At 33.8% G+C, this 23,707-nt stretch overlaps 1 protein-coding gene across 1 annotated transcript; it reads left to right on the plus strand.

Annotated features, from left to right (window-relative positions):
* Positions 1–1,288: 1,288 nt before the first annotated feature.
* On the plus strand, positions 1,289–22,091 carry LOC116166990 (acetylcholine receptor subunit alpha-like). The gene is made up of 5 exons (XM_031482222.1): positions 1,289–1,463; positions 1,829–1,944; positions 4,952–5,120; positions 21,843–21,979; positions 22,049–22,091. The coding sequence occupies exons 2-5, from the start codon at positions 1,844–1,846 to the stop codon at positions 22,089–22,091; spliced, it is 450 nt and encodes a 149-aa protein (XP_031338082.1). The 5' UTR covers positions 1,289–1,463; positions 1,829–1,843.
* Positions 22,092–23,707: the final 1,616 nt, after the last annotated feature.

Here is a 23,707-nt window from a genome sequence, read left to right on the forward strand (position 1 = left end):
TTGATTTAAAATTTTAAGTATTTTTTCCAAATATGTAAAAATATGCAGGAGTTCCTTTTAAGAAGTACTAGTAGAAGAAGCACTCAATGGTCATTCTAATTAAGCTATGGTGATTCTGATAAAGGTTAAATAATGAGTAATACACCGACTTCGTAGCTTTAAGAAAGTTAGCTATAGTGCCTACCATCGTTAAAGAAATGTTAACTTTCACCTTTCTCTGGGCAACCGAAATTTTGAACATACATACATTTTCGAACGAGTTCTCGTTCTCGTTTTCGAATCTCTCCAATTATGTAACTACGTACACAATTATTGTAAAGAAAACGCGGAACGCGGTTACGACACCTTCAGGAGCCCTTAAATAATCATTCAGAAATATTTGAGGTAACTGAACTTAAGTTTATTATTTAGCAATATGATCGCAAACTACAAAAAAGAATAACGATATGGTTTCAATTTGTTTAAATGTTTAAAAACGACATTATTTTCAAAGAACTACTTATATATAATTTTTCTTTTGTAGTACCTAACTTCAATGTTCTCTCTATGTTTCTCCTTCATTTACATTTTCTATTGTTGTGCATATAAATGCTTGTCTTAACAATGTCCACCGTTTCCCGGCGAATTTCAGGCCTTAACATAAATAACTGAAGTGTTCAGCAATTTCAGCATTGTATTCACATCAACTTCATTTGCTCCCTCGGAGCCTTATCCTTACTTGGAGTTGATCAGATCATAAAAGAAAAAAATATACCTATCATTTTACCTAAAACTACAGTCAAATGTTGTTTACTTTAAATGAAAAAAAATTTTCATTATCATAAAGAGACTCACCACCTACTCAACTTGGGAAGAGATCACGGAATCAATTTCTAGAATATACTAAAATCACTTTACATATGCCGCTTCAATATCACTCCCTTGGAAATACTCGAATAAAGATATGCTTAGAGCAGAATAGGTTCTAACGCAAATTTTATGAATTGAATTGGCGTCGAGTACACCCATTTCCTTAGAAGATAATCTAGTTTCATTTTGACGCTGTATGGACGCTTTTTATTACCTGTTTACATAATAATTGAGGTAAACTCAAACTAAACGTTCACAAAGGACACTAATCCGTTGTTGAAAATGTTTCCTGGGAATTATTAAAATAAATTTGCGGCGAGAATCCAAATAACGTCTACCCATAAATTACGAATAAGTTGCTGCTAGCATGGCTTGCCTTAGCTGAGCTATTAAGTAAAAATTGCAATAAAGTGTAAGTATTTTCTCAGATATTAATTTACGTTACTACTATTAAATTACACTTGAGTAATGTTTACGTCAGAAAATACGTTCTCTCTTTAAATAACGCGAGGGTGAAATGCTTACACTTTTGCTCCCGTAATTTTTTATTTACGCTTCTATATAATTTAGTACAACATCCCTCCTCACGTAAATGACGCCAGAACGTGAATATTGTAATTACTTTTAACACCTACATAATTAAATACACAGCAGTAAACAAGAATTATAATCACACATCTCCTCACTAAACTACTTTAAAGCATGGCTCGTATGAATAAAATATACCATAAACTTGAGTCTAAAATATGCCTCAACAGAACGTTGAGTTAATAAAATATTTAAAAAAGACGTAGGTGTTCGGGTCATATTCTTTAACTTTCAATAGGACGAAAAAGTCTGCTTTTTTCAGTATGGTGTAATGTCAGTATCCGATCTTTTTTATATTTGTGATCATGTAAATATTACCTGTTGTGTCTATGTTTAAAGTATAATAGAATATGTTGAACTTGAACTGTTGTCTGATAGATTTTTTGCACAGGTGGATCTTCGTCACATGGACGAAAAGGCTGGAAGCAACGTGGTTGAAGTAGGAGTCGACCTTTCAGAATTTTACAAGTCTGTAGAATGGGACATATTAGATGTGCCTGCAGTTAGGTAATTACATATTTTCACTATTTTAAAATATATATTTTATCGCTTTGAATCAACGCAGGGGTAGCTCTAGTTTAAACCCCGACACCGCTGTCCTAATATGAGTCGACTGACTATTGGCCGTTGATCACTCCGAATGTAGCATGTATAGCATATTTTCATGCGATACACAGTTCAGTTTAACTTCTTATCATATCTTACAAAGTCAAATAGTGAGTCTCAACATCCTGCAGAGTGGCCTAATTTTTACTACACACATAAAGTATCTCTGACTGTGAAAGGACCTCATTTTCATTTTCTCGCGCGTTTTCCTTGGGCTAGATGTTCAGTTTTATCTTCTTCTTCCATCTGTCTTCCGTTTCATTGCCAGCCGGTCCAATCTTTGTATGTATAGTCATGGTTAAGTATGGGCTGTGTAGCAAGAGTAGATATGGTTGTTTTTGTATTTTTAAAGCCGCTGTTGTTAATACCAGGAAACTCGCGGGGAGGATAAGGAATGTGATAAACCTACACTATAGCGGAGCAGATATACAATGCCGAACCTGAACCAGTTCAAGGTCGTTCGCCACCTTGCAGTGACCTTGGAAAGTAGATAAAATTGAAGGGCCACGTGGCAGTGACCTTGGAAGGTAGGTCAAATGAATGCATAATGGTATTTGTTTTCAAGGTCATCGGAGGTTAATGTCCCTTTTTTCTGTTGTCATATTTGACTTTCAAGTTTACCACCTTTTACTCCCACGATGATTAAATATCAACGGCCCCAATTTTGTGATTGTCACCTATTTTAGTTTATTTTTGTCATTTAATGTCATTTTCAAGGTCAATGACCCCATTTTTTGTGGTTTCTTATTTCAAGGTTAGTCAAGTTCAATTAGCTCCATATCTTTGCGATGTCATTTTCTACTTTAAAGGTTATTAGAGGTGAATGAGTCTTTTGTTGTGGTGTCAGATTTTATTTTCAAGGCAATCAGAAGTTAATGTTTGTAAAATTTGGAAGCTAGTAATTTACTTCATGATAAACAGTTCGGCTTTCGTAAAGGTAGAGGTACATCGAATGCGATCATTGAATTTACGAGGAGCACGCTCGAGGCATTTGAAAATGGATTCCATACTGTGGCGACGTTTATAGACATGTCTAAAGCATTCGACTGTGTTAATCACGAAATTTTAATAAGAAAACTAAGACATGTTTATAACTTCGACTCGAATAGCTGTTCCATAATATCATCGTACCTAAGTGGAAGATCCCATTGTGTCCTTTTTAACAATGTGGTCTCGCATAAACTTACTGTTACCCTTGGAGTACCCCAAGGTTCCGTGTTAGGTCCTACACTGTTCCTTATCTATGTCAACGATATGCCTCTATGTCTCCCCCCAGATGTCTCATGTCTACTGTATGCAGATGACGCAACTTTAATTTCCTGTAGCCGTGATGTAGAGAGTGCGTCTAGCAAGGCTAATGCAAGTGTGGATTCAATTAATAACTGGTGTTTAGCTAATAAACTTAAACTAAATTCATCAAAAACAGCTGTAATGCATCTTACATTAAAATATGGACAAGATGGTGCAAATTATAAGACGATATACAATGCAAAGTTTTTGGGTTGTACTATTGATCCTCGTCTAAACTTTAAATCGCACTGCGATGTAATTGCAAAAAGAATTAACCAGTCCATATTTCTATTAAGAAGGCTGGTAAACAATGTATCACCTTGGGTTGTTAAAAACGCGTACCATGCTCTTGTACAAAGCACACTGAGCTATGCTCTTTTAGTATGGGGTCAATCGGTCTCATGGCATATGATATTCAAGCTGCAGCGGAGAGCTATACGTGTAATGAGTGGTCTGGGTTATCGTGAGGATTGTCGTGGAGCCTTCAAAAGACTAAAGTTACTTACGTTGCCGTCACTGTACATTTTAGAAGCTGTATGCTTTATAAAAAACAACTTGTTAGCATTCTCACAACAGGGCGACATGCATACTCATAATACTCGCACTAAACACAAACTACGTGTTAACTATTGTAAACTTACAGCATCCCAAAAAGGAGCTATTACAAATCACTAACCCTGTTTAATGTTATTCCTGTTCATATCAAGGACTTACCAAATACCAAATTTAAATGTGTCGTTAAAAAATTCCTAACTGAACATGCTTTTTACACCCTGGATGAATTTGTGGATCATGTGAAACTTACAAACATGTCAGATGTAAGTTGGTAGTGTGCTTTAGTGTTAATGTACCTATTATCGTTTGTTTGTTTGTTTTATTTTTGACTTGTCATGTTATATACACTTTTACATGTAAACCTTTTTTGTTTTGACAACTGTAAGTGCTTTGCACCCAAACAGGAACGTAAATAAATAAATAAATAAATAAAATAAATAATGAAAGTGATTTTTGTGGTAACAGATTCAATTTTTCTAAGTTATCAAAATTTGAAGTAATTATAATACTTGGATATCATAAACCATCCTGACGATTCCCCAATTGGCTATACAGTGCGTTTGGGATAAGAGGGCTACTTCAATATGGTTTGACCAGAAATCGATGGATCTTTTGTTTTTCAAGTACAATGCCTAGGTTTTTAAGATACATAAAATATGCTTGTGGTTGATATTAATGTGAAAAAACACAACAAACGAAGAAAATGCTATTTCAAGTGCACGAGTATGGTAAGCCTGGCCTCAGCACCACCTTTTTTGTGGTCCGAATCTCTCACCGAATAATATCCTACCTACAGGAAAAATCTATTCAATTCAATGTAGTATCAATAAGCAACCAGGAAGAAAATGCATTACTACATTTAAATAATGTAGTTTAAGTGTATAACGGCAAGGATTGAAAATATGAAATTTCTCTTTGAGAGCGTATTTATTGAGTGCTTTATACAAGCTCTATAACAGATACCTATTTTGCCTGCTGCCCCTTGAGAATATTAACATAGACAACTGACAAATTGATACCCAAGAATGATGTAAATAAAACTAAAATATGCTTTCCTTTTCAGAAACGAAAAATTCTACACGTGTTGTGATGAGCCTTACCTAGATATTACATTCAACATTACGATGAGACGAAAAACGTTATTTTATACGGTGAACATCATAATTCCATGCATGGGGATATCCTTTCTTACAGTTGTCACCTTTTATTTACCATCCGATAGTGGAGAAAAGGTAACTTTACTTACTTATTATATTATTATAAGTTAAAGCCGTTTTTTAATGAAGTATTTTTCAAATTAATTTGCTAAAACCCTACGAATTTACAACCAATTTCATTTAAAATGTTTAATTTCAACCGGGATGAGTACATTTTTTTAATTAAAGTTACTTTCATGGCTTGTGTGCCTAGTATACATTAATAGGTTTTTATGAAAGTAGTTTTCTAATATTGTTCAAGTTTGGGTAAAGTTTTATATGATTTTTAAACAAGAGCGAAAATTTAATATCCCTGCCATATTCTTATCGGCACATTTTTCTGTACAATCTGAGCGTATGATGATTAATAAAACCAGTAATTATTGATAGACGTTATTTAAAAACCGCATATCTTCAAATTTGCAAACGATGTAAGGCTGTAGGTTGTTGTGGCCCAAGAAGGTAATTTTAATTTAGGGGAACAAGCAGTGAAACTGTTCACGTTCATTTTCAAGTTGCACGGAGAGCTCAACGGAATGAAACGTAAATAAGGAAATATATCTTAGAGTAAAATTTAAGTCACCACAATGCCTTTTTAATTTCCTGATGTAAATTAAAATTTACATAATAATGTACTCCCTTTAAAAGCGTAAGAGGCGTGAGCTTTCTATTTTATACGTGTACCACTTAATTCATGTTTTGTCACTATGATCGTTTAGTTAACTTGACACAGGAGAACTAACATAAATATTGATTATAGTGCTTTCATTTCGATTAAAAGTTCCACATGACATCGTCAATTGTAATTTGCAAATGGCACATTTAGGAAATGAAACACCAATTTTAAGAGTTTGCCAAGTAATGTAACGGTTTATTATAATTTACATGGAATGCGGAACGAAATACTGACATTGTGCAATTGATGGGGAGACTTACATTTTTGGGAAGGTGTAGAAATCCATGTGGGCTTATTTATCGACAATAAAGCAAGTTTACGTCGCGGAATAACTTTTGAATTTAATAACAGTAATTTATTTCTAATAGAAGGGTGCATATTCACTATTCAGGCTAGTATTAAATTGAATGCATAGCGCACGCCGTTTGTCTTTGGCTATATCGGTCGCAGTCGTGAGCTTTCTGTTATGGTACATTTGCAAATAAATATCCATTCGGAACCTGAATTTGAACCAGGCAAAAACGAGTTTAACCCATTCATATTGATCGCTCTGTATATTTTTAAATATAAATAACAGGACACCTTGATCATGCGATTTCAAATCTGCACTATAATTTAGGACAGGGCTTTCACTTTCAGGTAAACTATATATAATAGATAACAAATCGTTTGCGGGTGGTTTAAATTTCGGATTATAGGTGAGATTTAGAGGGGATGTATGTAGTTTCGAAGTCCGAGAAATTAACACAGTGCTAGAGAGCACTTTTGACTTGTTAGTGCCTCTTTGGGCTTTATACAAGGTTGCCCTTATTTTTTGTGCTTACACACAGTTATAAAAATTGGAAGCTTCTATTAAAACAAATTTAGAGTTAAAAATTTTGAATTCCATTTTCAATCTTTACTTTTTGAAACCTCTGCATTTTATTATAATGTATTTATCAACGCATTCCTAAAAACGGGATTTTTAAAATTTAAATATAACAGCTCTCATATATAACAAATTGGCAATTATGATTATCATTTTTAACAAAAATTCAATGTGTCAAAAAACGGCCAAATTTAGGTATAACAAGCAATGCATGAAATGTGTATAAAATAACTCAAGAGTACTAAGTTTATTTTTTTAAATATGAATGCGCCATTCGAACACCCCACAGGTAACCATTCTATAAGAACTATCCAGCTCTAAATGCGTACTTATCCAACTTCGTCAGTATACAAGTCAACCACTCGAGCAAGAGGCCAATTTAATTTTTTCGAATTTTCATTTTCTTTTTTGAGCATAAAATTAAATACTTCCTTCTGTCGCCTTAATTTCATGTACAGTTAATTATCAGTAACTGGAAATCCTTCACATTGTTTATAAATAATAGAACACATTTGTGCACCAACGGCATCTTGTTTAACGTGTCTTGAAGAAAAACTGCATCTGATGGGGATTTGATGGCGGAATATATCTAGTAAATAGCAAAAAACTTAGAAAACTTGAAAGGTCTCTCGAATTCCTTTATTTTGAAGTTTTATTTTTTTAAATCGATCGATTCGTTTTCGAGAAAATTAGAAAAATCTTTATTTAATTTATTTAATCGACCTATCTTAATTTGTTCGGATGAAAACGAAAACAAACGAAAATATCACTTATTTGTTGCTATGGGAAAGAAAGACTTTAATTTGTTGTCAGTTACCTTTGTGATCTTGGGAAAGTGAAAATTAATTTACTGATTCAGATTTTACTTCCAAAATGGTTTACACACTAGCCGAAAGATTGGAAATTATTCTAATTTTCTCGAAAACGAATCGACCGATTTTAAAAAATCAAACGTCAAAATAAAGGACTTCGAAAGACCTTTCAACCAAACTATTACTCGATACCACTTGTCATTTAAAACTTTTAAGGGAATGGCCCTGGGGAACAGAGTGTGAAAGGGGGTAAAGTAGTTTTTGGTTAAAAGTTTAACTTTCATTTTTCATACGGCTTTTCACGAGTGCCTTCATTCGACGCTATATCCAAAGTATTGCAAAATATTATTTATCTCGCATTTTATTTACACTGAATATAAATACATATTCCATTGGGAAAAATTGAAAATAGAGGATTGACGATGTTTTCATAAAAAAAGGTATACTTAGTCTTTATTTCAATTTAATCCATGTTCAACATCTGAATATTAATGCTAAGCCATGAAGGTAACTGCATTAAATTTGCATAACAATTATTTCACCAGTTGACATGGTCTTCTTACTGTATTCTGCTTGGCTAGATTAAGTATACAGATTAACGAATTTACTGTACAAACATTGCAATGTTGTGATTGAGATTAGCAGTTCGGTTTTGCTATACCTATTTACTAAAGTGCAGACACTGCTTAACTATCTATTTTGGTAATATACCTCGTTAATGTATAGGTACGTAACTGAAATTCTGTTGGTCATTATTGAGGAACTCGCGTATGCTATGATAGTATTTCGAGCAAATCGAGTTAATACAACTCTATAAAGCCAAAATGGAGTTGAGATAAACATTCGGTTTATCTTTTCAAAAACTGTGTAATTACATTACATACAAGTTGCTTCAATATAATGAATGACAACTTATATTCAAGATTTCCGACCCATAGACACCTAAGGAATAAGGATAAGAAATTATATTCGACCTACAACAACAACACAATACCTACCCACATTAAGTATTCAAATTCAAAATTAAATTTCATCATTAGTCAATCTATTTTTTGCTCTTTAAATGTATCATATTATGTTGTGTATTTTCACTGGTTTGCGTATAATTTGTTTACTCAGTTTTTATACAAACTAAAGCTAATTATCCTTTTTAATATTATTTTTCATGCTCCTAGATACAGTTTTTCATGTGTTTTCCTGATATTCTCCTATGCGAATACTACTGTTTCCATTATCTGCAACACCAACTTGTGATCTGGAAGCTCGACTGTGACGCTAAGAGTCCCTGGTTCGAATCCGGGTTCGGGTGTGGATATTTGTAGACGTATAGGGGGTTGTGTTGGTAGAGTAGCCTTGCATGAAACTCTGTCCACTTAAAAATAAAGGCAAAATAAAATAAAGTAAAATAAATAAAATAAAATTATGAGTAATTCAACTTTTTCTGATGACACTCCAACTTCACACGCTGGGGTGTCAACATCTATATTTTCAACATTTTCTTTTAGTAGAATTTTGCGCCGAAAATAAAATAAAATAAAAATAAAATCACCCGGACACGAAATCACGGAAAGTTAAACCCTTGGTTAAATGTTATCTAATAATACTGAGCATACACAAATGTTATCAAAACTCATTAAATATTGATTAAAATTTGTAGCCAGCATCCACTGGAACCCACCCGAAAAAATACTACTTAAATAAAACAAACAATTATTTGATTACCCGGTGATTCGATGGTAATTATCGAAAGTGGTACGTTAATTGTGTCCGGTTTCACAAACGATGATTAAGGTTAATCAATGATTAAAAATATTAGAATGTTAGCCTCCTTTGATTATACGTTCAGATTCCCATGCTAATATTTTTAATCAGTGATTAACCTTCATCACCGTGTATGAAACCGGGCATAGGTTGACCAATTTCACATTACGCAACAACTTTAGGTAACAAGCAAATTACCATTTCTCCATCTTGTCTGTACCAGAGAGATCTCGAATCGTGCAAATTCCGAAAGCTAACGAAGACAAAGCAAACCAAAATTCATACTACGAGCAAAAATCATACGTGACCAAAATTCCTACACTTCAAAACAAAACTTGTCGTTACGTGTTATATAAGTTTAAGTGAGCCAAGAAAAATGGGCCCTTAATGAGACAACGGATTTCTCTAGTTACATATTTTAAGGTCGTCGCTTTAATTGGGACGATACAAGCTTCTTGTCATCTTTTCGTGCTGTTGTACTGTATTCTTCTAATGTAACTTGAAGTCCATTTTTCCAGCACCGCCCATTGTTGCTATTTTTACAAAAACAATTGCAATGGTTTGTGTTTCCTTTATAATCGTTTATGCTACCCCCGAGAAACGATGGGCGGAGCGAAGGAAGAAGTGGAAAAAAATTAGAACTTTGAACAATTTTTTAAATAATGTAGTAATAATCATATTTCCCATAAAATAGAACCCCATGGCATAGATTCAGCAAACGCTGCTCTTGCAATTGTGACGAGATGGCAAATTCTTAAGATGCGACGGTAAAGCATTTGTACGTCACAGCAATGTTGTATTTAAATGACCTCTCAAATAGTACGTACGATACAAGGCCAGATTTTCCGAATGTTACTGGGTATTTTGGAAACTATCGGAAATAGAGATACTATGAAATAGAGAAAGAGCCGAATGCAGTGAATGAAAGGGTACACGTACAGGGTGTATCGTCTAAGACTCATCGGATCATAATTCCTTTACTATAAAAGGTACCGAAAAACGTCTTCGAGAAAAATTGTACATAGTTACCGTCGCCATGTTTCTAAAATATTTTTGATCGTCAAGGGGGTGCTGTATTCTAGTGGCGTATCAAACTGGCGTTTTTTTTTTTAAATTGAACACCCTATATTTTATTATAGATTTGGAAAGTACGTGGAAATTGCATATTTTTTGTGCAAGATGCACCCGTAACGATTTCACTGTTTCTTCCCCAAAATTTGACAGTTATTTGAATTTTTTTAAAAGAAAAGAAATCGCGCCGGAGGTTAAGTTTTGAATTGAGGTACAGGCTAAGGCCTTTTCTCATTCACATAATAATCTTTTACCGAAAAAGGGCATTTTTGATTGACCTTGCCCAAATGTTATATTTTTACTTAATCAAATCAAATAATAATAATAATTATTATTATTTTTGACATTCAGTTGACACCGCTTAGTCTTTTAGTCTCTTAGTCATGTCCTAACTTTTAAATTACCCTATTGCAGAACAAATCTCTTACAAAATTCGCCAATTTACTTGGTATGCGATACTGTTGATATTTTTAACAATAATTTAAAATTCCTTATAAGTTCCAATCATTTTTGTCTTTTTTTTTGCTTTTGCAATTGCACTAATCCAATCTAGAATTCAATTTCTCTTATTTACCAATATTGTATCATGATTAATGACTTTATTTTGGTTATTGTATAACTCTTTTAACAATTTTCTTTCGCTGTAGCTATAAATCTATCATTATAATTATTTTTTTTCAAATTATTGATCTCACGAGTAATTTAACTCAAAATAGACTAGATGCTGCACATCTCTACACTATAGCAGAAAGCTTTTAGTGAAAATTTGAAGTCTCTAGCTATTGTAATTGCTGAGATCTCAGCCGGACAGCCAGCCAGCCAGCCAGCCAGACAGTCAGCCATAATGAATACCAATAACGTATTTTTTTCAGAAATGGTTTTAACAGCGAAGTCGAAGTTATGGTTATAACATTCATATAAAATGCGTACTTTTTAAGCACTTTCCAAATCTGCAATAAAATGGGATGTTGCATTTAAAAAAACACAAAACACTGGAATACCGCAACCCCCTGGCGACCAAAAATATTTTAGAAAGATGGTGACGGTGATTGTGTAGCAAAGGAATTATGAACCGAGGGGTCTTAGATGGTACACCCTGTTTCATGTTTCGGCCATATAATTTTAATTGCCTTTATCAAAGCATATATGATAGACATTTAGGTGACATTTCATTTCACTATTAAAGTTCAGACTAAAGTTTAAGCAACTCTTAATTCACTGAAGAACACTAAATTATTTAAAACCAACCATATTAGCAATTACTAATTACTATAAGGGATATTAGATAAATATGATAATAAAGTAAATTTTAAAGCCATTTGTTATATCTAAATTTTTAAGAAACAATAATAGTACATTATATATCAAGGTAGAGAAGTCCACTATTATTGCCTGAGCACCAAGATTACATCTCGAGGCGCTTGCGCCGAGGGGTGTAAGGTGCGAAGGCAATAAGAGACTTCTCTACCGTGGTATATATACTATTTTTTTCACTACTAGCACTTGAAATCCTCTAAATTAACATATTATATTGATAAGAGAGTTAACGGTTGGACAGAATTGTTTGTTTATTAATTTAACATGTCAATCAAGTACGTGGAAGTACAAGTCAAACAGGCCGTATTTTGTTCTGTCATTGAGATTTTTCAAAGAGTAATTTTGTTCGAATTTTTTCAAAATGTGATAATTTTAGGTATGTAATTTCTCTGGAAATTGCGAATGGTGGCAATTATTCGTTTTAGAGAACTTGTCTAAACTTTCATTGAGCGAAATTTCGGGTTGTGTTTTCTAAAAGTGACAGCGTGACAGTTCTCATTATTGACTACTAGTTAATAATAAAAAATTATTAACCACTTTGAACAAATGCCGAGAAAGCCTACTTTACAAGTGGAAAAAAGGTTAATAATCATGTCATCAGACGCTAGTAGTGAAAAAAATTGTATTTATTTTTATATGTACAATACAATACATTCATAAGGCCAAGGACAATAAAACTATTGTAAATTCTTGTAAAATAATTCACTTTAGGCAGGTTGATTGAAGAGGGATACCGCAATTTATTACGTTGAAGGATGAGGCGTAAAGCGGAATTTCTCAACGTTTTTGAGGGTATACATTTGCCGCACCTTTAGTGCTAACAAATGTTTATAGTTAACGTAGTCGACTTTCAATCCCATATGAGAGCGATCGACAACCATTCCCTAAGTTATTCCCAATTAACTATCCGATACGATTTAAAGTTTGTTACTCGACTGATATGAATGGTACCATTTACGCTCCATTGAATAAATTACAGGTTTACCTATTACCATTCCTACAACTACTGAAATATAATGTTCGATAACTCTCCGCGTGTTCCTTGCTCTGGCAGTACTTAGTTGACATCCTCTGTGCAACCACAATTACATTTGAAATGCAGATGTACAGAACTTCGTCTAGGGTGGGTAATGGAAGTATAACTGGAAAGTAACTTATAATATGAAAATTGCGGGTGGACCTTGGTTACGAGACGAGAAAATTAATGATTCAAAATGTACAAATAGAATTCTAAAATAGCAAATGTTTGAAACTAGGTCACTTTTTCTCAATTTGCATAGTGCCTTGCTGCCTTCCTTTCCACCTGCAGAATTCCGCACCTCACAAAGAATAGTTTGAGGCACGTTTGTTGTTAAATGAATGCGTATTTGTGATGATGAGGTAAACTACAGATTCTAATTTACGTGATGCACTGCTATCTCACTTTGTACTTATCCTAAATTACGACGTCCACGAGAACACCTGATTTCAATTCCGTTTCTTTTTACGCGTGAGTTGTTATGATGGTTTTGTTAAAATGGGCGAACGTGGAAATAAGTAAAGCTAACACTGCCCGAAGTGACAAGCAAATGAAACTGGTCAATTTATCGGATCATTAATCAAGTGGTACAAACAAAACGAACGTATGAAGGGCACTTGAGTGGAAAATTTAGAGTATGAAGAGTGTTTTAATTAAATGAGTGGCAAAATAGCACTACACTCGTGAGTGCTATTCCTAAAGTTGAGGTTGACATCGTGCTGTGTTACGCGCCTATATGCATATTTATTTAATTTATAAAACTTTATCGCACGTAGTCCGTAAATTATCAGAATGTGGCCTTTACAATACAAATTTTGTTAGCGTGCGGAACAATTGGGTATTATAGCATTCGTTTAGTTGTTTCTGGGTGTCCGTCCGCCTTTTAGCGAGAGAACGAAGCCAAATTTTAAATTCTGTTATCCGTAACAGGTAGCTAAATACTGTACTACCTTGAACAAGTTTGTTATTTAGCCAAATCGTTTAACGTTTGGAGGGTTAAAACGTTCAGAATAGTAGTTACACGTACTTAGGGGGTTTTATTTTACAGCATAAGTCATAAAGGTTCTGAGGTGTTTCTTATAGTATTGTCACAGACTATAAATCGCATTCTAATTTAATGCCCATTTTATTTTATTTTATTTTGCCTTTCCTGTATCTATCCTCACTACAAATAAGTGTAACAAAGGTTACATATTCAGGTGGGCAACCCCTGAACGTTTTACCTATTTATCCCGTGCAAATTTAATATTCTTAAATATGAAGCAATTGATACAATCAATTGCATCAATTGTACTTAAATTTATATTTGGCAGCATATTTTGTATTCTTTTTTATCGTGTATAAAGGCTAATTATCCATGCGACATAAGATATTTCTTTTTGAATGGATATAAACAGTGAGTGGAATACCACAAATGCCATTCAAATCTATTAGTTAAAGCACAGATCTACACATACACATATTGCTAACCTTATGCATTTTTTGAGAAACAAATTTAGGTATACTTAAAAGCGCCCTCTACTGCGGAGCAGTACAAACATGTACCATTTAAAACTGTAATATGACGCTTATTGATTTTTGCTAATGTCGCTGCAAAAAATTTAAAGCGGTAAAGTGTGCATAATCCGAATTCGTTATTTTTGGCATTTGATATTTGTAATCGGTGAATTTATTTTGTGATTTGTTTATAGACACGTATTCAAGAGATCATATTATATGTATACCTGCCTACATACGTATTCCAAATCTTATCGGCGTGGTAAAGAGTGTAACGTTAATTATGGCAGATATATACATATAGTTTTTAAGTATACCTTTGCGGTTAGCAATCTGTAGCTTTTGCACTAGTAGCCCAATCTTGGAACTGTTTGAAATTATGGATTCTACAGGCCACATTCTATAAGAAATTTTTTTTTCCGGATCGATCTGAGACAATTTTTTTTCGAGGCTCAAAAAAAGGCAGTTATTACCTTCCTTTTTTACCAAAAATCGACTGCACCAAAATTTCTCGAGAAAACACTTTTTCTTATTAATTTTGGTGCGTATAATCCAAAACAATTCGTACTTTTTCGATTAGACTTCTCAATCAAAAGTTATAGACTAGAAACCCATTTCGAAAAAAATTCAAAGGGCTGTAACTTTTGCACTAATAGCCCAATCTTGGAACTGTTTGAAATTATGGATTCTACAGGCCACATCCTATAAGAAAATTTTTTTCCGGATCGATCTGAGACAATTTTTTTTTCGGGGCTCAAAAAAGGCAGTTATTACCTTCCCTTTTTACCAAAAATCGACTGCACCAAAATTTCTCAGGATAACACTTTTTCTTATTAATTTTGGTGCGTAGAATCCAAAACAATTCGTACTTTTTCGATTAGACTTCTCACAGATCTACACATACACAGATTGCTAACGCATTTTTTGAGAAACAAATTTAGGTATACTTAAAAGCGCCCTCTATTGCGGAGCAGTACAAATATGTATCGTTTAAAACTGTAATATGACGCTTATGGATTTATGCTAATGTCGCTGCAAAAAATTTAAAGCGGTAAAGTGTGCATAATTCGAATTCGTTATTTTTGGCATTTGATATTTGTAATCGGTGAATTTATTTTGTGATTTGTTTATAGACACGTATTCAAGAGATCATATATGTCTACCTACCTACATACGTATTCCAAATCTTATCGGCGTGGTAAAGAGTGTAACGTTAATTATGACAGAGATATACATACAGGGTGATTCCTATAGTACCTGCCACCGTTTGGGAGCGTATAGGGGGTGCCTAGGGGAGTATTTTGATATAGGATACTTGGGGTCGGAAATCTAAAATAAGGGCGCCAGAACCAAATTTATCTTCTGGAATTTCACGCCTGTATGTAGGCAACCCAACCGACCGACGTTTCGCGCGGAGCGATGCAGAGCGAGTTAGCGCGAGGAAGCGACATGGGAGGGAAGGAGGGAAAACGACAGTCAAAAGCAATACGTTTACAAGTGTTCAACGTGGCCACCGTTGTTCTCAATGCACTTCCTACATCTAGCCAACTATTATTATACTATTGCCATAGTGTTTATTCACTTGATACGCGTCGTTGCAGACGGGATTTCGTGGGTTTAAACAAAATTCTGATCAAGTGTCAGCCACACATCGCCGCCTGAGATCGCTCCGTGTGCCCCGCCGGCCGGTTGGGTTGCCTACCTACAGGCGCGAAATTCCAGAAGGTAAATTTGGCTCTGGCACCCTTATTTTAGATTTCCTACCCCAAGTGTCCTATATCAAAATACTCCCCTACGCACCACCTACACGCTCCCAAACGGTGGCAGGTACTATAGGAATCACCCTGTATAGTTTTTAAGTATACCTTTGCGGTTAGCAATCTGTCAAGACCTTTAAAGATGCAAATAATTTCCGCCCACTTCAAAAACCTTCACGATTCTTTAAGAACCTGCCCTATGTTCGTGTGTATCTGTGACCACAGGTACCCGTTTTTAATAACTCCTTTACGAGGAATGAGTAGCTCCAGTGTTAAATTAAACAATTATGGCTCAGCGTACCTCCTACCATATCATATCACTGCAATAGTACGAATATTAAGAAATTCGAATTGTGTAAACTTTAACGCTTTAATTTTGTTTCAGCGACATTTAACGCATAAATCCATAAGCGTCATGTTACAGTTTTAAACGATACATGTTTATACTGCTCCACAATAGAGGGCGCCTTTAAGTATACCTAAATTTGTTTCCCAAAAAATGCATAAGGTTAGCAATCTGTGTATGCTTAGATCTGTGGTTAAAGTATTCTCGCATAAAGATAAAAGCTGCAGATTGTTTAACAATAACTCATTAAAGCTAATTACAAATACAGCGGAACGTTTGTTCTATCCACACACAACCGAGTAAATAATAACGCCAATATAATACTCCGGGTCTCACGGGATTACTTGATCGTGACGTGTGACGGCGTGACGGATGAGATGATTTTCCTCCCCTGCAAAGAACATACAGTGCATACCGTTCTGTCACAGCACCGTCAACGAAACGTCAAATATTCTTACATTGAAAGCTATAAACGTGTGAAATTTGGTTGTCAGTTCTGGTTCGCAATGGGGTTCTAATTATTAAATAAACGGATTATCCCTTACCCATGTAATTTAGTAATAGTTGTCTGTAATCTTATAAAAACACGACTAGTTTCGACGTTTCTGTCATCTTCAGGTAAGAAATAAAATGGTTGGTTGTAGTTAACAATAATTCAGGTAGTGGAGTAATTTTAAAGTTAAAAATACTTGTTTTGTCGGAAAGAATAAACGGAGATATAAAAGGCGAGACGTAGTTTTTTATGTTTTTAATAGCATTTTAATTAAAACCCAATTACTGCACACGAGATTCCCTTAGGGTTGGTTAAACGGGTTAAAAATTGAGTTACATTTCAAAAATCTTCAAATAAACTTGGTTATCGACTACAACCCGACCGCAAAATATTAACCCCGAGAAACTCAGCTTGCTGCTAGTAGCTTCGATGTAGTTTCAAATATGTTTTTTCGATTTTACTCACCCTTATGGACATTTCATTTCTTAACGAGAATACAAACATGAAATAATTTTTAATTTCTGAATGACACCAATACCAAGTCTGTAAGTGGTGTAGTTCCGGAACCTTTGTCAGACAACAAAAGCGCAAAAGTGCACTTTTGATTCTTTGAAGGTGCTCTGAGAATAAAGACGCCAAAAAACCAACGAATTCATGATGCTACAGTCGCCCGATTTGTTTTTCCAACTGTTAGCCAAACCAATATTCATTGAGGATATACGTATGAAAACTGCGATCATTAGAAAAAGAATTTCGTTTTGTCTATTTATGTGGGAAATTCAAAAAATTAATCCATACCTAAATGCTCCCGATACAAAGTTAAAGTAGTTTATGTAGGTGGAGTACTATGGAAACACGTTTAATCAGAAATTTTTTAATGTTGCGTATCGTATTTTGCACTCGATATGAGGTTACCTACGGGTTTCATACAGGAAACTATAATATTGAACATCATTTCGATGGTGGGCGTATAAGTGATTAAATGAGAAACCGAGTAAATGAGAAATATAGATTACATTAACATTCACTTGCGTAGTTAATTTTTAAGCTAAAACCAAATTTTGTCAGATAGTAGAAAGTGTTTTTTAGATTATAAATTTTTATTACTAAAATAATGAAAAATACACAATCTGAACTAAACTTATATCTTTTGACGCATTACAAAAACTGAAAAACAAAACATATATCATTTTACTTTAACAAATTTTCATATTTAAACTTTTAACACTTATTCCTCGTCGCTTTCGTTTTCAACTCGTATCATCTTGTTTAGAAGGCAAATTTTTATAAAAATCGTGAAATACCTTGTCAATGTAGGGAAGCTACTCTAATAAATGTTCCTTTCTTTCTACGTGGGGGGAGGGGGGGGGCTATAGGTACGCCCAAATTTTTGAATTTTGAATAATTCAATAACGATCAACCAACAAACGTGAAAATGTAACTAACAAACATTAACAAGCGACCAACAAACGATAGCAAAAAAAATATTTTGAAAATTCCAAAAGTGGGGTGCTAACTAGATGCCTAAATTTTTGAATTTTTTAGAAATAAATAACGATCAACCAACAAACGTGAAAATGTAACTAACAAACACCAACAAGCGACCAGCAAACGATTGAAATAGAAATATTTTGAAAATTTAAAAAGTGGGGGGCTAGCTGAACGCCCAAAGTTTTGAATGTTGAATAATTAAATATCCATCAAGCAACAAACGTCAAAATGTAACTAACAAACACCAACAAACGACCAACAAACGATTGTAAGGACCATATTTTCAAAATTCAAAAAAGTGGTGGCTAACTAGACGCTCAAAGTTTTCAATTTTGAATAAAAAAATAACGATCAACCAACAAACTTGAAAATATGACTAACAAACACCAACAAACGACCAACAAACGATTGCAATAAAAATATGGTGAAAATTCAGACAGTGGGGCCTAACTATACGCCCAAATTTTGAGATTTGAATAATTAAATACCGGTCAATCAAAAAACGTCAAAACGTAACTAACAAACACCAACAAACGATTGTTATAAAAATAATCCGAAAATTCCAAAAGTGAGGGGCTAACTTGACACCGGTGTACTTAGTTCTTAGGCCCGCCATTATAATTTATTTATTTCATTATTTATTTATGTAATAAATTAAAGCAGAATAAGCAAAATCGAAATGAAGTTTACTTTTCGTTTGAAAAACTACACATTTCATTTTACACAATTTTCTACATATGCCCCTTTACACTGGCACCATCCATTTATTTACCACTCAAATATCTTGATATGTACCTGCAAACTATCATGTAAGTCTAAACATGCGTAAACACGGGTATGACAAATTTTCAGATATTCGTGTATATACCGACAGCTTTAAGTGCAGTAACCTCATATAGGCGTCTGTTCTATTGTGATCAGTAACAATTGCAAATGGGATTTCGCGAACTGCTGATTGGAAAAAAATCCTTTGTGGGAAGCTTATGGTAGGTATATTTCTAATACTTCTTACGATGGAAACGGATTACTGGCTTATCGAACTGCAAATTTTCATTTCATTATTTCAAGGATACTGCTTCCAATTTTTCATTAAATCCATCCATACTGATTCCCCTAAATTCGCTTTTATTTCCCGATTCACTTTCAATTTCTAGCATATGGGTAAATGTGGTTATTCTTCTTGAAAGCGATTATTCAAATTAATGAAATACAATAAAACCCTACTCACGAACAACCCAAAACGCTTTGTCGTAACTTTATTTTACCCGCAATTTCAGTTGCCAAGCTTGTTACTGAAGCGTAATTAAAATGATAAAATCTAAACGTTACTATTCACGTGCATTAAATTCTTATTATCGCTGATAATTTCAGTGCTTAATTCTCTTCTTGACGGCCCCTTTAAAATGTTTGCTGCATTAGTGTCTGCAAGAAAAGATTATAACTTGCTTCTGGATTAGATAGGATAATTAATAGCCGTTTTTAATTACCGATTGTTTTTAAAAGTCTAATTACACGAATAAGGTCATACGCTTCCCAAGTAGTATAAAACGTGTGGAAAACATACACCTTTATTGGAATACGTTTCCCCGTTTAATTAGGAGGGTATTGAAAACATTGAAGTTCTCGAAACAATAGGTGTAACGGGGAACAATGGAAATTTCTATGCTGGAAGTTAGATGAGGCATAGGCATAAGAGAAAATCTTTTGCACTAATAAAAAGTAGGTAATTCAAAATGCGTAGATTTTATACATAATAGCATGCCGTTAGGTATTCTTTACGATACAGCGTCTAAAAGTACATTTTCAAATAAATATGCGAAAGAGGGTGCTGACTAATGAAACTGTGCGGATTTGGATTATTGGGCTTGAAACGCGGGCATTCATTAAATTGGGTTTACATATTTTTTACAGTCGTAATCGACCCATAGGTAATGTTATACTCATCAGAGTTGATCCAATTATTGAAACAAAGGCACCCAAATGGTATAGTTTTTCCTTTTTAGGTAATTAAATCTACGCTACAAATACCAATTATTATCTAATATAGCTTTTTCAGAAAAATCTAGCAAATAGTTTGTACCGGCATTCTAATCGGAAAACCTAAATTAAATCCATGGTACCGGGGGCATTTCGAAAAAAATACTCAAGTGCCACCAGCGCCCGGACTAAATGTCCTGAAGGGCCACGGAGCCTGGAAATCAACAACTGTAGATTCAGGATACGTCGAAAATTTAACTTACTTGAAGTTATTGTTATCAAATACGCGAAGTGTATATTTTAATCCCAAGGGATTAAATGAAAATTGAATCGCTTGGGATCAAATGAACAACTTCTGTCCCCAAAAATGGAGATAGCGAAATAAATAAATAAATAAATAAATAAATAAACCGAAACGAAATTAGAGAATCATAGTATTATGGGCATATGTCAACGCAAAAAACGTTGACGTCAGAAATTTTGATTGTTTAGGTCAAATTCTTAATCAAGAAATGGAATGCACAAAAAAATTGATTTAAGATCATTCACTTTACCGGCCAATGAACAATGCGTCCAGTAATCGGAAGACATAGAGTGGAAGGACAAAAACCCTCGTCAACGAAACACTGGAATATTTACAGAAAAGTCGAGTGTCAATATAATGAACGAAGGGAAAATTTGAATTATTTAACGGAAAATTGGAAAACCTGCGATCTTGCAAAAGTGATTGGTCGTTTACCTTTAAGTTATATTTGTAAAAGTGGAAGATTCTCTACTTCTCATTCTAATATTCGTAGCGAGGCCGACCTAAGGGTTTTATGGGTCAGCCGCAACAAATCCAATAAAAATTACTAGACTGTCATTGTGAAAATCTATAACCGTGTGAGCTTATTCGAATATCGACTGCGGATGCAGCGTTTAATTAAATGCATCAGGAATTAATATATAGGTAGTTTATTACCTATTCACAGTACTACCGGCAATCTAGGAAACATATGAAATTTCGAGTCTGTTTAGGAAATATACCTACATAATGGCTGGCGCTGACCATTGTGATAAATTTGGGGCGCATTTTATTTTAAACCGTAAGGGAAGGGAGACTACTTCTGCCATCGGGAGGGGCTGTTTTTTCTTCCCTCAATTATACCCATTGTATAGAATACCTGATTCATACAGTTTGTCGGTAACATTTTCCTTGCGTTCGCATTTACATATTACATATTATATAGGTACGATTTTCTGTTATTGTGTTAATTTCGTATAGGCATTGAATATCCAGAGGAGTTGGATATTCAATGGAATAGGTAAGCGAAATGCATTTCTTGTAATATTATACTCTTATTGCACCAAAATGCGATTTGAAATAAAGCAGCATTCTATGCGAGCTTAAAACTACTGTCTAGGCATTGAATCGGTAGCGAGGTTCTTCCCTTTCAGAATCGGATTTAGGCATTCCAATAATAAGAATTGCAAATTGTTTGGCGATATTGGAATTTTATAATGCAAATATTTCAAAACTGTTAAAACAACAAATCCCGCAGAAATACGTATGCACGATCCAATTCGAGGGTATAGAAATATCGAATTGAAATCCGCTCGCAAATTGTGTTTGTAAAACATCCTCATGCTATATATAGTTAAAGTAAATGAAAATTAAATTTTTTTCTGTTGCAGGTGACATTGTCGATATCGATCCTTATCAGTCTACACGTCTTCTTCCTGCTAGTTGTAGAAATTATACCACCAACATCCTTAGTCGTTCCGTTACTTGGGAAATATTTAATATTTGCCATGATTTTAGTATCGATAAGGTAAGTGCAATCGTGATCCTCCGCATATCTCTGAATCGCTACTTCAACTTTTAATTGAAGAGCTTATAGGATTAGAGCGCAGTTCGCAGCGATTTATAAATATGGTTCATAATTTGGAAAATTTATTTTTACTAATTAAACGGAGTTATTTACTCTTTTAGTACGTAGGTAGCAATCAGTGACAGGGCTACAGTATACAACGATGGGTGCCGCTCACCCTGAAAAGTGTCTCAATCCACAGATTTTTGCAATATTAATATATAGCTGTGGCGGGTGTACCAGATAACTAAACTATTATTGATCCCAGAAGTTCGTAGACTTTCATTTGAAGCTTAATAAAAACTAACTGTGTCCCTTTTGTCGGTGAAGATTAGACCGACATAAAATGGAACACCCCATCTACTCATATCCAACTTCAATGTGTATGGAACGCCGTTGTATCTTTTAATAACTGAACACCCGGACTAAAAAAATTAACTATAATTGACGCAATGGTACTAAAATTTATAGAAATTTACTTTGTGTTAACAACAATTGCCTAGTTGAAATTAATAATTGCATATCTTCCAATAACAACTCGCAATAATTTCCTCTTTTACAATTTCAAATAACGGTTTTTGTGCGAAATTTCAAAAACCGGTATTGAAATGGCATATTTAACAATTTCAAATCGGCAGTCTTATTCATATATCACGATTTACAAATAACGTTGAAAATTTTAATGTTCAAAAATTATCGATTTGATATTATTAAATAATCTTTAATATCACCTTCACGCTTTGTAATAATTTTCAATTTCAAGTTGAAATAAAAAATTCAATTCTCTATTTCAAACTCGTAACTTTGGAACGCACAATTTAATTTTTAATATCAACTCTGTGATATTGGTAATTCGATTTACTTATGTCATGACATATAAAAATTGTGGCGCCATCTATCGAGTGATGTCAAAAGTGAGGAGCGAACCTCAACCCAACTAATCACGTTTGATGTAATTACCGCGAAAATCTACTTTCAAGTGCTTATTTTATTACCCATATCGTTCATAAATACATTGTACGAATAATATTGTCAAAAAAATGTACAATTACCTACGCGAAATGGAGATTTTAAATTCTGTTCCGATTATTAAACTTACTGTCGCTAGAGGGCAGGTCAATTTGCTATATGTGATTTAAAAATATCGCCTTGATATTTTTAATTCATTTACCAATATGTGCGACTTGATATTTTTAATTCTATTGCACAAATTACTAATTTCTACTTGATATTTTTAATTACTTTGCATTGTACACGATATGAAACCTAGAAATATAATTCGTGAATTGTATATTTCAATAGGATATTAAAATTTTTTTAACTATAACAACCTTTGTGTTAATTACAATTGTCAATATGGAAACTACTTCTTCCATTGTCGCAAAAATTTCAATCCCGTCTAACGTTTTATTTGAAACTGCATACCTATTAATTGATTTTAATGAAAATTTCAGGTACGTTTTAAAATGTTCAGAATGCAAAATTATAACTTCTGTTACTGAAAAATCGGTTGATGAGTTTTAAAAACATATTTTCGTTATTAATATAATTATAATAATTTTTATTGCATTTAGTAGTTTTCTTAACAAAAAAACTTATTGCAGAGTTTAGCGTTAAACTAACATACCTACACTACCAAACACTAATCAAGCTTACAAAGGAAAATAATAATAATAGTAACTACCTATT

This window comes from Photinus pyralis, unplaced genomic scaffold (genome assembly GCF_008802855.1).
Source record: "Photinus pyralis isolate 1611_PpyrPB1 unplaced genomic scaffold, Ppyr1.3 Ppyr1.4_LG3b, whole genome shotgun sequence".
NCBI lineage: Eukaryota > Metazoa > Arthropoda > Insecta > Coleoptera > Lampyridae > Photinus > Photinus pyralis.